The sequence below is a fragment of the Mobula birostris genome, chromosome 22 (genome assembly GCF_030028105.1).
Source record: "Mobula birostris isolate sMobBir1 chromosome 22, sMobBir1.hap1, whole genome shotgun sequence".
Classification (NCBI taxonomy): domain Eukaryota; kingdom Metazoa; phylum Chordata; class Chondrichthyes; order Myliobatiformes; family Myliobatidae; genus Mobula; species Mobula birostris.
The window spans coordinates 31,077,461-31,090,581 of NC_092391.1; the positions used below are offsets into that span (position 1 = coordinate 31,077,461).

At 38.7% G+C, this 13,121-nt stretch overlaps 1 protein-coding gene across 4 annotated transcripts in view; it reads right to left on the bottom strand.

Moving 5' to 3' along the window:
- LOC140186350 (astrotactin-2-like) overlaps positions 1-13,121 on the bottom strand; it is a 1,795,681-nt gene that overhangs the window by 874,658 nt on the left and 907,902 nt on the right. For all 4 annotated transcript variants that reach the window (XM_072240512.1, XM_072240511.1, XM_072240510.1 and 1 more), the window contains one exon: positions 9,065-9,202. In XM_072240512.1, coding sequence (XP_072096613.1) covers positions 9,065-9,202 — 138 coding nt within the window. The remainder of the gene's footprint in view (positions 1-9,064; positions 9,203-13,121) is intronic.

Consider the following 13,121-nt stretch of genomic DNA (forward strand, 5'->3'; position numbering starts at 1 on the left):
ATCAATTACAGTATGTGTATATTGAATAGATTAAAAATCATGCAAAAACATATAATATATATTTAAAAAGTGTGGTCGTGGTCACAGGTTCAATGTCTATTTAGGAATTGGATGGCAGAGGGGAAGAAGCTGTTCCTGAATCGCTGAGCGTGCGCCTTCAGGCTTCTGTACCTCCTACCTGATGTTAACAATGAGTAAAGGGCAGACCCTGGGTGCTGAAGGGCCTTAATAATGGACGGTGCCTTTCTGTGATACTGCTCCTTGAAGATGTTCTTTGTACTTTGTAGGCTAGTACCCAAGGTGGAGCTGACTAAATGTACAACCTTCTGCAGCTTCTTTCAGTCCTGTGCAATAGACCACCCCACCCCCCACCCCCCACATTCCAGACAATGACACAGCCTGTCAGAATGCTTTCCACGGTACTTCTATAGAAGTTTTTGAGTGTTTTGTTGACATACCAAATCTCATCAAACTCCTAATGAAGTATAGTCGCTGTCTTGCCTTCTTTATAGCTGCATCTATATGTTAGGACCAGGTTAGTTCCTCAGAGATTTTGACACCCAGGAACTTGAAACTGCTCACTCTCTCCACTTCTGATCCCTCTATGAGGATTGGAATGTGTTCCTTCCTCTTACCTTTCCTGAAGTCCGCAACCAGCTCCTTCATCTTACTAATGTTGAGTGCCAGGTTGTTGCTGCAACACCACTCCACTAGATGGTACATCTCACTCCTCTATGCCCTCTCGCCTCCATCTGAGATTCTACCAACAATGGTTATATTCATCTGCAAATGTACAGATGGTATTTGAGCTACGCCTAGCCACACAGTTGTGGGTAGAGAGAGTAGAGCCGTGGGCTAAGCACAGCTATATATATATTTTTTTTTAACTGTAATTCACTTGTTTTTCTCTTGATTATCATGTATTGCAATACTGCTGCCACAAAGTTAACAAATTTCACGACATGTGCCGCTGATGTTAAACTAGTTTCTGATTCTAACAATAAGCTTCGTTTGAATATTAGAATCTTGTTCACAATGAGGGTGAGATAAAGGATAGTGGTAACGAGCCACTGGAAGCTCAGGGTTGGCCTCCTGCAGAGTGATCATCCAATCTGAATTTGGCCTCTCCTTGTGCTGAGGAATACAGATGTTTCAGATTTTCAAAGCTAACAAAATATTTAATGTTTCACTGTTTCCCAAGGTCATGAGTGGAAATTTCCAGAAATATTTCTGAACAGCACTACTTCACATAAGGGTATAAATATCAGTTTTGTCAGCACCATTCTAAAGTAACATTACACACACACTGGACAGAGCAGGAATTACAATGAAAAATCACTTGCCTAGAAATTGAATAATATTGAACCATGTTTTTGGCTGTGATGCTTAAGTTTGTTCTCATGAAAAATAAAATGTGAGTTTTATTCTCATTCCATGGATTCTCAATGTGCCTACTATATTCTGTACATGGGAGATCTGATCTATTGTCAACAACATCCAGATACAGTCTCATAATTTTTGGCAATATAACCCGGGCCACATTTTCACTCTGCTACGCATTTTCGACCAATCATTCTACAAGTTGATGAAGCCTGTTCTCTGTTACTTGAAAGAGGACTAGGTGTGATGTTCCTTACATAACAATGTGTGGCTCACTCAACTATGGTGCAGATATCTCCAGGCCATAAGCAATGACCATTATGACCAAAGCCACTGGCAATGCTATCCTGGAACAGCCAGGAGAACATTGCCAGTGGCTTTCTACTGTTCTCATGCTCAAAAAGTGCATTTTGACTGAATGCACATTCCAATGAAGGCACTGATCCTTGCAGACTGTTGCTTGTTCAGATGCAGACAGCAGTATTTGCAGAAGATTCTGAGCTGACATGGCCTATTGCTGAACGCTTCTCTCTCATGCCACATCAGCTTAACATGCCTTCTGTGTGCCCTATTTCATTTACATTGGAAAACAGCTGCCTTCTAGACTGGGCCTGGAGAAAATGGCTATTTCAGAATCTGCAAAACTTAGATACACTACTCCATTTCCAGCACACCACATCCTTACAGTCTCGATGAAGCAAACACTGGTTGATTAGATGTTACCTTCAGTAGAAAACAGACTACAACTGACTCCTAAATAGCTGCTGATTTCTTTAAATATTGCCATTTCACTTGAGAAGAGCTAAGAGAATCCTTCTTGGTGATGAATGTATTTTTAAGTGCATGAGGTTAACACATGAACTAGTAATACTGGTGGGTCCCAATCTGCTACTTCTGACACAAATAAGCATGGTTTGCGACTGACAGCAGAATCTGACATGTTAATGTCACCGATGTTAATCCCCTTTACAAAATGATAGCCAGAGCAACGTGTTTCTTTATGTGCTTTGGATACCACACTGTAAACAATTTGGCACCCAGAGCATTCAAACTATGGGCCTGTCAGACATATTTTGTTGCTACTGTCTTGATACATGGTGATGGTGCATAATAGGTTGGCTTCTTTGTAATAATGTGATTATTTCAAGTACAAGTTATTTGACTGATTCAACATTCATATTCTAAAGTTATAAGCAATCAATGCAACACTACTCAATTATTCAATTACCCTTCTTAATAACGGTTAGTAATCCTAAGGGTAATTATGCTTATTGAACAAAAGAAAATATTCTTTTAATTTATTTTATTTCAACAACTTTTTTTTCAAAATGTATCTTTCAAATAAGTGAATGATAAAGCTGAACATTTGCATATGTTTGTTGATTTTATTTTCCCTCTGGTTTGGGCCTCTCGACGTAGCCGTCGTTCTCCTTTTCACGATACAAACAATTCCCATCGTCAGTTTTTAGCTTAAATGTTATGGTGCATGACAACAGTTCAATGAAGTATTGGAAGTGTTGAATTAAACGTCTGTTCGATTGTTTTAATCCACTTATAAAGGCAAATTGAGACATTGTAGATTCCCTGTACACAAGATGCAATTTTAAGAAATAGGACTGACAAAGGGCAAAACCACATCTCAGTGCACTTCATAATAATGTAACAAGCATTCAGATTCTGACACACCTCTGATCACAGCCTGCTACTCATTATTAATAACAACTTACCCACTTTCAGCTTTGTACATCATGACTTTGTAACCATTATTTCCTTCATGTTCTTTAATGACCTGAATTTTCACAGAATGCAAATAGACACAACATGGTAGCTGGACTTCTTCCTCCTGTTTGAGGCAAATACTCCATAGTGGCATGGTCCAACGAGCCTGTTGTTCCTTCGTTTATAATATAAAAGGCCTCTTACTCTTGAGCTCCCACTCACTGGCTTAAGCAGATAGCAGTACAAAAATAGGTGAAAATGATATTTGGCAACTTATTTATTCTAAGGGTTCTAACTACAAACATTACAATACCAAATTAATTTTTTAATATTCCTCCCATCAATAGTTTAGCAGAAATGTTGGTACAGATACAAGCTTCTCATCCTGTTTTATTTGTCATAAAAGGAGACACTAATGTCTTGAAGAGCTAAACAGAAAAGAAATTAATCTAGGTGACCTAAGATCTGAAGTGTGATTGTGGTAAATTATTGCCACCTTTATCCTGTACTCTAGTGCAAGTGCAGTGTTTTTTCAAGGAATAATTTACCTTTGAAGGAATATCAAGCATTATAGCAGAGTGGATTCCATCTTTTAGTATTTGATTGTCTGCATACCAGCTCACTCATGCGGATTCAACAATAGGTATGTAAATCTCTCTAAATTTAAAGTGATGTTTTGTTTGCCTTACAACTTTTGATCAAGTGGAGAATTTGATGATACACTTCAGATTGTGAACCAGATAGCTGAAGTTGGTAAGCATTGTACAAAACACAATATATCAAAGTCACTCAGTAGAAACTGACAACTACACCATTGTGCAAACCACAGCTTGCCCCACGGCACATCTCTTCGACATTTAGCTTCCACAGTATTTTATTTTATTGAGATACAGCATGGGGGAGGCTCTTCTAGCACTTCGCGCCATGCTGTTCAGCAACTCCCAACTTAACCCTAGCCTGATCAGAGGACAATTAACATACCAACTGGTACATCTTTGGACTGTGGGAGGAAACTGGAGCTCCCGGAGCAAACCCACGCAGTACAAACTTTTACAGGCAGTGGCAGGAATTGTTCATGGATCTAATTGCTTGGACTCCTCATTGGTTACAGATTAAGAAGACATTCTTCTTTCTAAGCATACAGTAAGGGTCTAAGTTTTTCCACATGAAATGGTGGTTATATGGAACAATCTGACAGAACGGGTGGAGAGGCAGATAGAATTACAACATTTAAAGGGTATTTGGACAGCTATTCAGATAGGAAAGGTAGAGAGAGAGATATGGCCCTAATGCAGGCAAATGGGATTAGTCTTGATAGGTATTACAGTTGGCATTTGATGAGATGGGCTAAAAAGGCCCATTTTTGTGCAATACCATTCTATGATATTCTATAGCAAGACAGTGGATGTATTTCATTCGGAGTTTGAGGAGATTTGGTATTGCAGCTAAAACACTCAAGAATTTCTACAGATGTACCATGAAAAGCATTCTGACCAGCTGCATCATTGTCTGGTATGGGTGGGGCAGAGGGTGCAACTGCACAGGATCAAAGCAAGCTGCAGAGAGTTGTAAAACGAATCGGCTCCAACATGGGTACTAGCTTCCGTAGTATCCAGGATGTGTTCAAAGAGCGGTGCCTCAGAAAGGCGCTGTCCATCATTGAGGACCCACACCAGCCAGGACATGCCTTCTTCTCATTGTTACCGTCAGGAAGGAGGTATAGAGGCCTGAAGGCACACAATCAGCAACTCAGGAATCGCTTTGTTCCCTTTGCCATCTGATTTCTGAATGAACATTGATCCCATGAACACTAAATCTCTACTTTTTATTTCTGATTTTGCACTAATTATTTAATTTAATATACATATAGTTACTGTAATTTACAGATTTTTGATATATATTATATCATCATGTATTGCATTGTAGTCCTGCTGCAAAGTTAACAAATTTCAAGATTTGCCAGTGATATTAAACCTGATTCTGATTCTGTGATAAATAGCTGATTACTATATGTGGTATCTTGCAGCACACATCCAAGTTATTGCATTGCTTAGGTTACAAATGTGATTGTATTTCAAAGACAAGTGCAGTTAAATGTTACAAGCCGCTAACACATAGATAATGAACGCTTCAGTATATACTTAAAGGGCCAAAACTCTGGGAAAATTAGGTTTGTAAAAACACATTAGACAGGACAAATTAGTTTTGAATGTCTGTGCATAATTACAATTTGGTAGTTATTTTCACTCAAAAAGCACAATCTCATTAAGAAAAAAAGAGCAGACTGCAACCGAGGCAGCAGCAGGTCACCACTAGTCAAGATAATGACATAATCATTTACAAAAGTTTGAGAAAACTCGGAGATAATTAACTGCACAGGGCAAGAGCAATAAACCATAACAATATGCAGTGTTTTGCTCAGCGAATAGCCTGGAAATCAAGGTTTGACATTTTAAACTTTCAGAAAAAAAATCTCACTATCTTAACCAACTCTAACTTGACCCACGTCTTGCTGCTTGCTTCATTACCTCTCACACCTCCATGGTACTGAACAATATCACCTTTTTTTATATAAGGAAGACTATTTTTAGAAAACTAAGCTGCTTCCTCTTGAAACCCAGCAGAATCTGGTTACTTTTGACATTGGCCACATGACAACAGGCAATATAGGTATGGTGATTTGTGGCCAGTCTTAAATCCACTCCTCTAAAGAGTTACTAGCGTCAATTTTGTGACAGTCTCCCATCTGATAGGAGCAGAAATATTGGACCCAGCAAGGAATTTTTGGAAACCAACATTCGACAGGAGCTCAAGTTGCTTCTCCTACCCTGCAGCAGAACAGTGGGCATGATGTTCGAGTTCGTTCTGCTTCTGCCCGTGGCCTTTTCAGTTCTGTCAAGCTTCAAGCTGAGACACATGGAAGGCCTGTCATAAAAGTGCAAAACCAAGGCCAAGTGTTTTCACTTTCCTCTGACGGAAACATATTCATGATGTTATGGGCAGTCCTGTCTGAATTATGGCAAAAGCCACCAACTGGTAGGATAGACAACTATCTCGCGAGTCAGAGGAGATTTCCTTGCAACCTGATCTCTTGTGGAATGTTGGTTCCCAAAAATTTCTTGCTCGGTCCAATATTTCTGCTTTTGCCAGATGGGAGACTGTCACTAAATTGACACTAGTAACTCTTTAGAGGAGTGGATTTAAATTTCTGGAGCTTTTCAGACAGTTAATTCAGGCAATCTGTTCTCTGTAATATATACAACATGCACAATGTGGTTACATATGCATATCAAATTTTTCTTGTGAAATCTGGTTCGACTGAAATGAATTGTGAATTGAATTTCAGAAGCAGAGTTGCATGTAAGATATTGTGCGTGAAGCGTATGTAACAGGGGACAAATTTCTACAGCCCTGTTGACTATGAACAAAGGTAATTTGAACACATTGTCAATGTGAATTGCTCTTGTGCATGCCATTGCAGTTGAGTTAAATCAATGTAAAAGACAGCAAAGCACCAAATGCACATTACATATGTAGCAGAAAAAAATTGAGCTTCCATAATCTCAACTGCTGGTCTAAAATCAGCATTTCTTCATATACTGGCTATTGCCCTAGAAGTATCTAAGCATCATTATCATAGGTTTCTGTTTAACTGAGCTCATCTGTGGAACTTCAAAGAAGCTTTTAAAATATTTTCAGTTACAAGGATATTATAATGCGCCTTCCAAAAATAATTTAAAATTAAATATATTTAATGCACTAGGCCATTTAACATCAAGAAATTGTTTTCTTGAACTTTTTAAAGACATTTTTCAGTTTCATTGCATGATTTTACTCAAAGATGATAAACCGGACATACTGATAGAAATATTTTATATACAAACTCCATTTTCAGATGTATTTGCAAAACTGCATGTCATGGTCTCGACCGTTAATTCTCCATCTGCTCCTAATTCCCTTTGATTGTGCCACGGCTCCGAACGTTAATTACCCATTTTTCTCCTAATTTCCGTTAATGACGGTACACCTGGTTTTCATAAAGACCTGCAGCATAAGAAGCCCGGCTTTGTGGTAATGCACCATTAAGCTGGATGCCAACCGCCGTAAAACAAGATACAGCCCGGCTTTGCACCCACTAGCTGTCAGATCGTTGGTTTTGCCTGTGTGGTAATTAACGTTTCCCAGCCGCTTAGGACCGTGTGTTCTAAGTTTTGCTCCAGTACCGAGAATTACCTGTGAAACTCAATCTCTTCATGTCAAGATCAGTTTTCTAAGTTCTACTCCAGTTCCCAGGTTTACCTGTGAAATACAGCCTGTCCACATCAAGATAAGTCTTCTGAAGTTTTACTTCAGCACCGAGCTTTCCCTCCTGTTTGCCATTCACGTCTGCATCCCAACTAAATCTCCGTGTCTGTGTCCTGCACTTGGGTTCACCTCATCCATTGCAACACTGTACCAGATTACCACTCTTCATTGCATCAAGGAATAAATTTTAATGCAATTTATTTTTCTTCAGCATCTAAAATCCTTCCAACTAGCCAGTTTGCCAATCCTTCCAATTTGCCAGTGATATGTTTGCAATTATTCAGAAAGTTTAAACAGAAACAGAAACTATTAAATCTTTACTCGAAACAGGTGCTACATTTTGGGTCTGGAATACTGTTTTTGCAAAATTCTGCAGTCCATTCTATGTCGAAGAGTTAAGACACACCAAAAGGGCAATGTTCATTCCCTTCTTAGTTAATTGTGTAGCAACAAATGGCAATTAAAAACTTAAACCATTTTTCATGCTCTGCTATTTTGTATCTTCTTAGAAATATGTAGAGATATTAGATCAGTAACTAAACCAAAGCAGGGTGTGTTGATGTAAAGGTCTTCGTAGCAGGATTTAAGGGATGGTAAGTAAAGAGATTTTCACTCAGAGAGTACTAGTGGGTTGGAATTCACTGCTTGAAGGTGTATTTGAAATTGACAAACTCAAGGCATTTCAGCAATACTTGGAGATGTGACCTACAAGGCAATGGAGTTTGTGCTGTAAAGTAGTAATAAGGCTGAGTATCTTTTTGACAACCAGGCAGGAGTCCATGGGATAAACGTAGCTCTTCTGTTACATAGACCTATGATTCAAGGAATAAAGTGGAATTTCTGTTGTGCTAAGGATGCCATAAATCAACCCAGAATCTGGGCAAAGGTTAACACTTCCTAAGATGTTTTGAAGTTACTGGCACTCACTTACCATAGAAGTCTGAGATATTACAAGATTGGGACGTTGCTGACACTTGTTCACTGCAAGTTTTAATTAAATACAACAAAAGATTAAAAAATCAGTAACTTATACAAACTCAACAATAAAGATAGACTCAGCTAACAGAAGGAAAAAAAAAGAAGAGAAAGTTTCCAGATGGTTTTCTGGGACTCAACTGCATGCAGATACAATAATCCACCCAGGAAATATAAATAAGGCTCTAATTTTATATGCATGTCACAGAAAATGATGGTGTGCGAAATCAAAACACTGAATAAACAGATAAAACAAGATACATCCTATTTCAAACTACTCAATGAATTTGATGATTTAGAAGTAACAGCTGACAAGTGCTTCCCTAATTTGATTTCTGCATAATATAAGCATAAGAACATTGTAAACAGGAGCAGCAGTAGGCCGCCAGGTCCTCAGCCCCTGCTTCAGCATTGAATTGGATCACAGATACTCTGATTGTGGCCTCAGTTCAAATTTCCTTTCTGGGTCTGAATGCCCCTTACATCTATTTTTCTCGGTCAAAGGAATATTCAGTGTCTCAACTTCCACATAAGAAAAAGATTTATGATACTGTGTGAAGAGATTACCCTTGATTTAAATGGTCTCTGTCTTTCAGTCCCTGTGCAGATAAACCAGCTCTCTGCATCATTATCACAGTAAAAACAATCTTAACACTCCTCATTGCCTCTACAATTGGTCTCTTACCTAACCTCCCCTGTGTCCTCAGTGACCAGAACATCAGTCTTGCAGCTGGCCAATGGGCTGATGGATAGCTCCACTGGAGGCACGACAAAACTCTTACTGACTGGTAGCCACAAACCTTGACTTAGGCTGTAGGTAGACCTATGAATAGAAAGACAGCAGTTAAACAGTTAAATATCCTTCAATAATGTTGCAGTCAGCTTCTTGTACACAAAATATTTTCACATAAATTGAAGTCATTTCAGAAAGAGCTCAATCCGGTGACATATTTTTATGGTACTTATGGTTCCTAGTATGAGGACTTCAAGGCGGCTTGGTGAGTAACTGCATCATATAGAGAGTGCAGCTGAAGCAAGAGGGCATCAGGTTGGATCACAGCACTCAGTGCAGCCTGGATGTGGTCATGTTTCAGCTGAACCATGGATGAGCACAATATGCTGGGTTAGCTGATCACTCTTACGTTTCTAGAATTCAAAAAAGGGATGCTAAATCTGTCTATAGTTCATCAAAACTAAGAAGTTACTGGGTGCACAAAATAAAAAGCACTATATTTTTCAAGCCAATATAATTTACATTTACTAAGATTTCAGCTGCTGGTCAAAGAATCCAAGCTTCTTATAATCCCTATGATATCTGTATTTACTTACCACTCATTCAATGTATCCAATAAAAATGCATTGATTCAATGGCATTATGGATGTAAAGAGAGCCATGCATTGTGGTTTTTGTATTTTTTTCTTGTGAATATAGATTATTTTGGTTGGGGTAAAAGGATATTGAGTGAAGTCAAGCAGGGAAGTGTATTCATTGCAACTCTCTTGGCTTCTTGCTTGCCACAATCCTGTACCTCACCTCTGATAAACTACCTGTTGAACTGGAATCAGTCTAGAGGATGAATTGAAAGCGTTCAGTCTCCATCATCTCCACTCTGGAACAAGCTTAGTCATTCCTGCACTGGAATTAAGTAGACTTCATTCTCAGAGTTTCATAAGAAATATCTTGATGTCTCCTTTGTTCTAGTGATTCAGTGTGTTCTTTTGAAATGTTTCAAGCTGCTCTTTCTCTGTTTTGACTGACTGTGGCCAGGCATTCCCATAAGGCAGTTTTCAGTCTCTTTTATTGACAGAACATGCAAACTCATCAAAAGTGATGGGAGGAGATGACCATTTCCCATATTAACTCCAAAGCTTTTTTACCACATATCAACTGCACAATTTTCCTGCAGCCTGGAGCTCTAAACCAATATCACAATGGAAATGGCTTAATCATGTACATTACGGTGCTTCAGAAAGATGGTTCAGCTTCAAGAACAACTTGAGATGGGAAATCAATTCTAACCTATTTAGGAACCTTGAAATCTCAAGTACAAACCATTAAGACTGTGTGACTAGGTATAGCTCAGATGCCATCTATAAATTTCCTGATGATACAACCATTGTTGACAGAATTTCAGATGGTGATGAGAGGGCATACAGGAGTGAGGTATACCAATTAGTTGAGTGGTGTCGCAGCAATGACCTTGCACTCAATGTCAGCAAAACCAAGGTGCTGATTGAGGACTTCAGAGAGGGTAAGATGAGGGAACACAAACCGATCCTCATAGAGGGATCAGTAGTGGAGAGAGGGAGCAAGTTACAGTTCCTGGGTATCAATATCTCTGAGAAACTAACTTGGACGCAACATATTGATGCAGCTATAAAGAAGGCAAGAAAGCAGCTACATTTCATTAAGAGTTTGAGGAAATTTATTTTGTCAACTACTTACACTAGAATAAATGCTCCTCATTCAAATCATCATCCTCAGCCCCTCCAGTTACCAGTAGAACCAATAATCTCTCTTTGAAGTGTTTAAATCAGACACTTGTCTTCCAATTTATCATCTATTTATCTCCATTACACTAAGTTTAGCTTCTAAATCGTTACCAAGAAATTATCCCATTTTCTGTCGAGTCGAATAAAGCCAGTACAGGGATTCATCAATTTACAAATATTTGATTTACAAGTCTGCACTATAATGCAAGTTGACTCTTTCAGTTAAGTGCCTTTGATTTACAAATCTACTTTCACTATAATGAGCAACATTCCAGTCTATACCAATAGGAATGCACGCTCTCAAAATAGCCATCATGCATTTACCCAGCGTTTTTCAGGTTGTAAAGTTAGGTAAAATAAACTGCTTTCCAGGGTAAAAAATCCCTTTCATAATTTGAGAAATTAGTATATATTTCTTCATATATTGTTGTCTTGGCCTATATCCCTCAAAGAAAGCCCCATCCCTGCATGTATTTATTTAAGTGTTTCTTAAATTATACTATTGTACTTGCTCCAATCATTTCCCCTAGCAGTTTGTTTCATATGCTCGCCATTCCTCAAGGCCCTAGTTTCTCTCTCACCCCAAGTCTATACCAACTGGTTTATGATTCCCCGGCCATGTGGAGTGGACTGCTGTCATCCACCTTATCTCTGCCCCTCCTGACTTTATAAATCTCTATACAGTCAGGCCTCATTCTCGTATGCTCATAGGAATAAAGATCAAGCTTGGCCAGCTTCTCCAGAACATTCAGACCCTCTAGCATGACAAAATCTTCAGAAATCTTTTCTCCACCCTTTCCACAGTTTAACCACATCTGTCCTATGGTAGGGAGGCACAAACTGTACACAGTACACCAAGTGTGGTCTCACCAATAATTTATAAAACTGTAACATAATGTCCAACTTCTATTCTCGTTGCCTTGAGTGCTACATTCCTTTTCCACCACCCAGTCCACCTGTGATGCCACTATCAGTGACCATGCACTTATATTCCTAGATCCCTCTGTTCTATTACGTGTACTAGTGCCCTACCGTTCATCGTATAAGTTCCATGCTGGCTTGACACCAAAATGCATCACCTCACACTTAACTGTGTTGAAATCCATTTACTATTCCTCAGTCCACTTCCCTAATCGATCAAATCTCCTTGCAAACTATGATAACCTTCTTTGCTATCAACAAAACCTAATTTTGTGTCATCTGCAAACTTACTAATCAAGACTTTCACACTTGTATCCAAATAATTGATAATAGCATTCAGATGGGAAAAAGCTTCTTCGCCCAGACTACAGAACTGACTGCCACCTCCCAGCTCTCATCACATATGAAGCATCAGCAGCATTATACTGTTTGCTTTTTGACTTGCATTGTAAATGCACCTTACTATTTGTTAATTTACTTGCAGTAATATTGAGGTATGTATTTAGTGTAAGGTATCTGTACTGTGTTGTGCACCTTAGTCCAGAGGAATATTGTTTTGTTTGGCAGTATACATGCAAACGTACATGGTACATGAATGACAATAAACTTAAGCTTGATAAGTAATAATCAGAGGTCACAACACCAACCCCTAAAGGACACCATAGACACAGCCTCCACTCCAACAAACAACTGTCAACCACCACTCTCTGCTTCCTACTTGTGATCCAGTTTTGAATCCACCTAACTAGATCTCCCTGGATTCCATAGCACCTAACCTTGCAGACCAGTCTGCCATGTAAGGCCTTCTGTAAATCTAAATAGAAAATAACCACTGTCTACTTTTCTACTTTTATGGTTATCTCTTAAATAAAAACTCTATAAGGTTCATCAAGTATGACTTTTGACATTAGAGACATTGAGCAGATTAGGTGAGCAAGAATTCTCTTCAGCTCAAAATTAACAACTCTTGTGAAAGACCTTGCCCTGAAACATTTATTCCATCTTGCTCACAGTTCTTTGCTTTAGCCAAGTCTGTCAAAAAGCGTTTGTCATATTTAAAACATGAATATTTCAAGAAAATTCCTGGACTGAAAAAAGTGCCACCACTTCTTGCCACCACCAGTCCAAAGAGTATTATTAGCCTCTTGTGGATTTAATCACATGACTATTTACATCATTGGACTGCACAGCCTCCAATTATATTTCACCAAACAATGTAATTAGTAAATTTTTTATAAAGGAATGGATATAGAAATTATTCTATGTGGCATAATGGTTTTCTGTGCTCCACAACTGGTTCCAAGCAAAAATTCAATCACTGCAAGGGT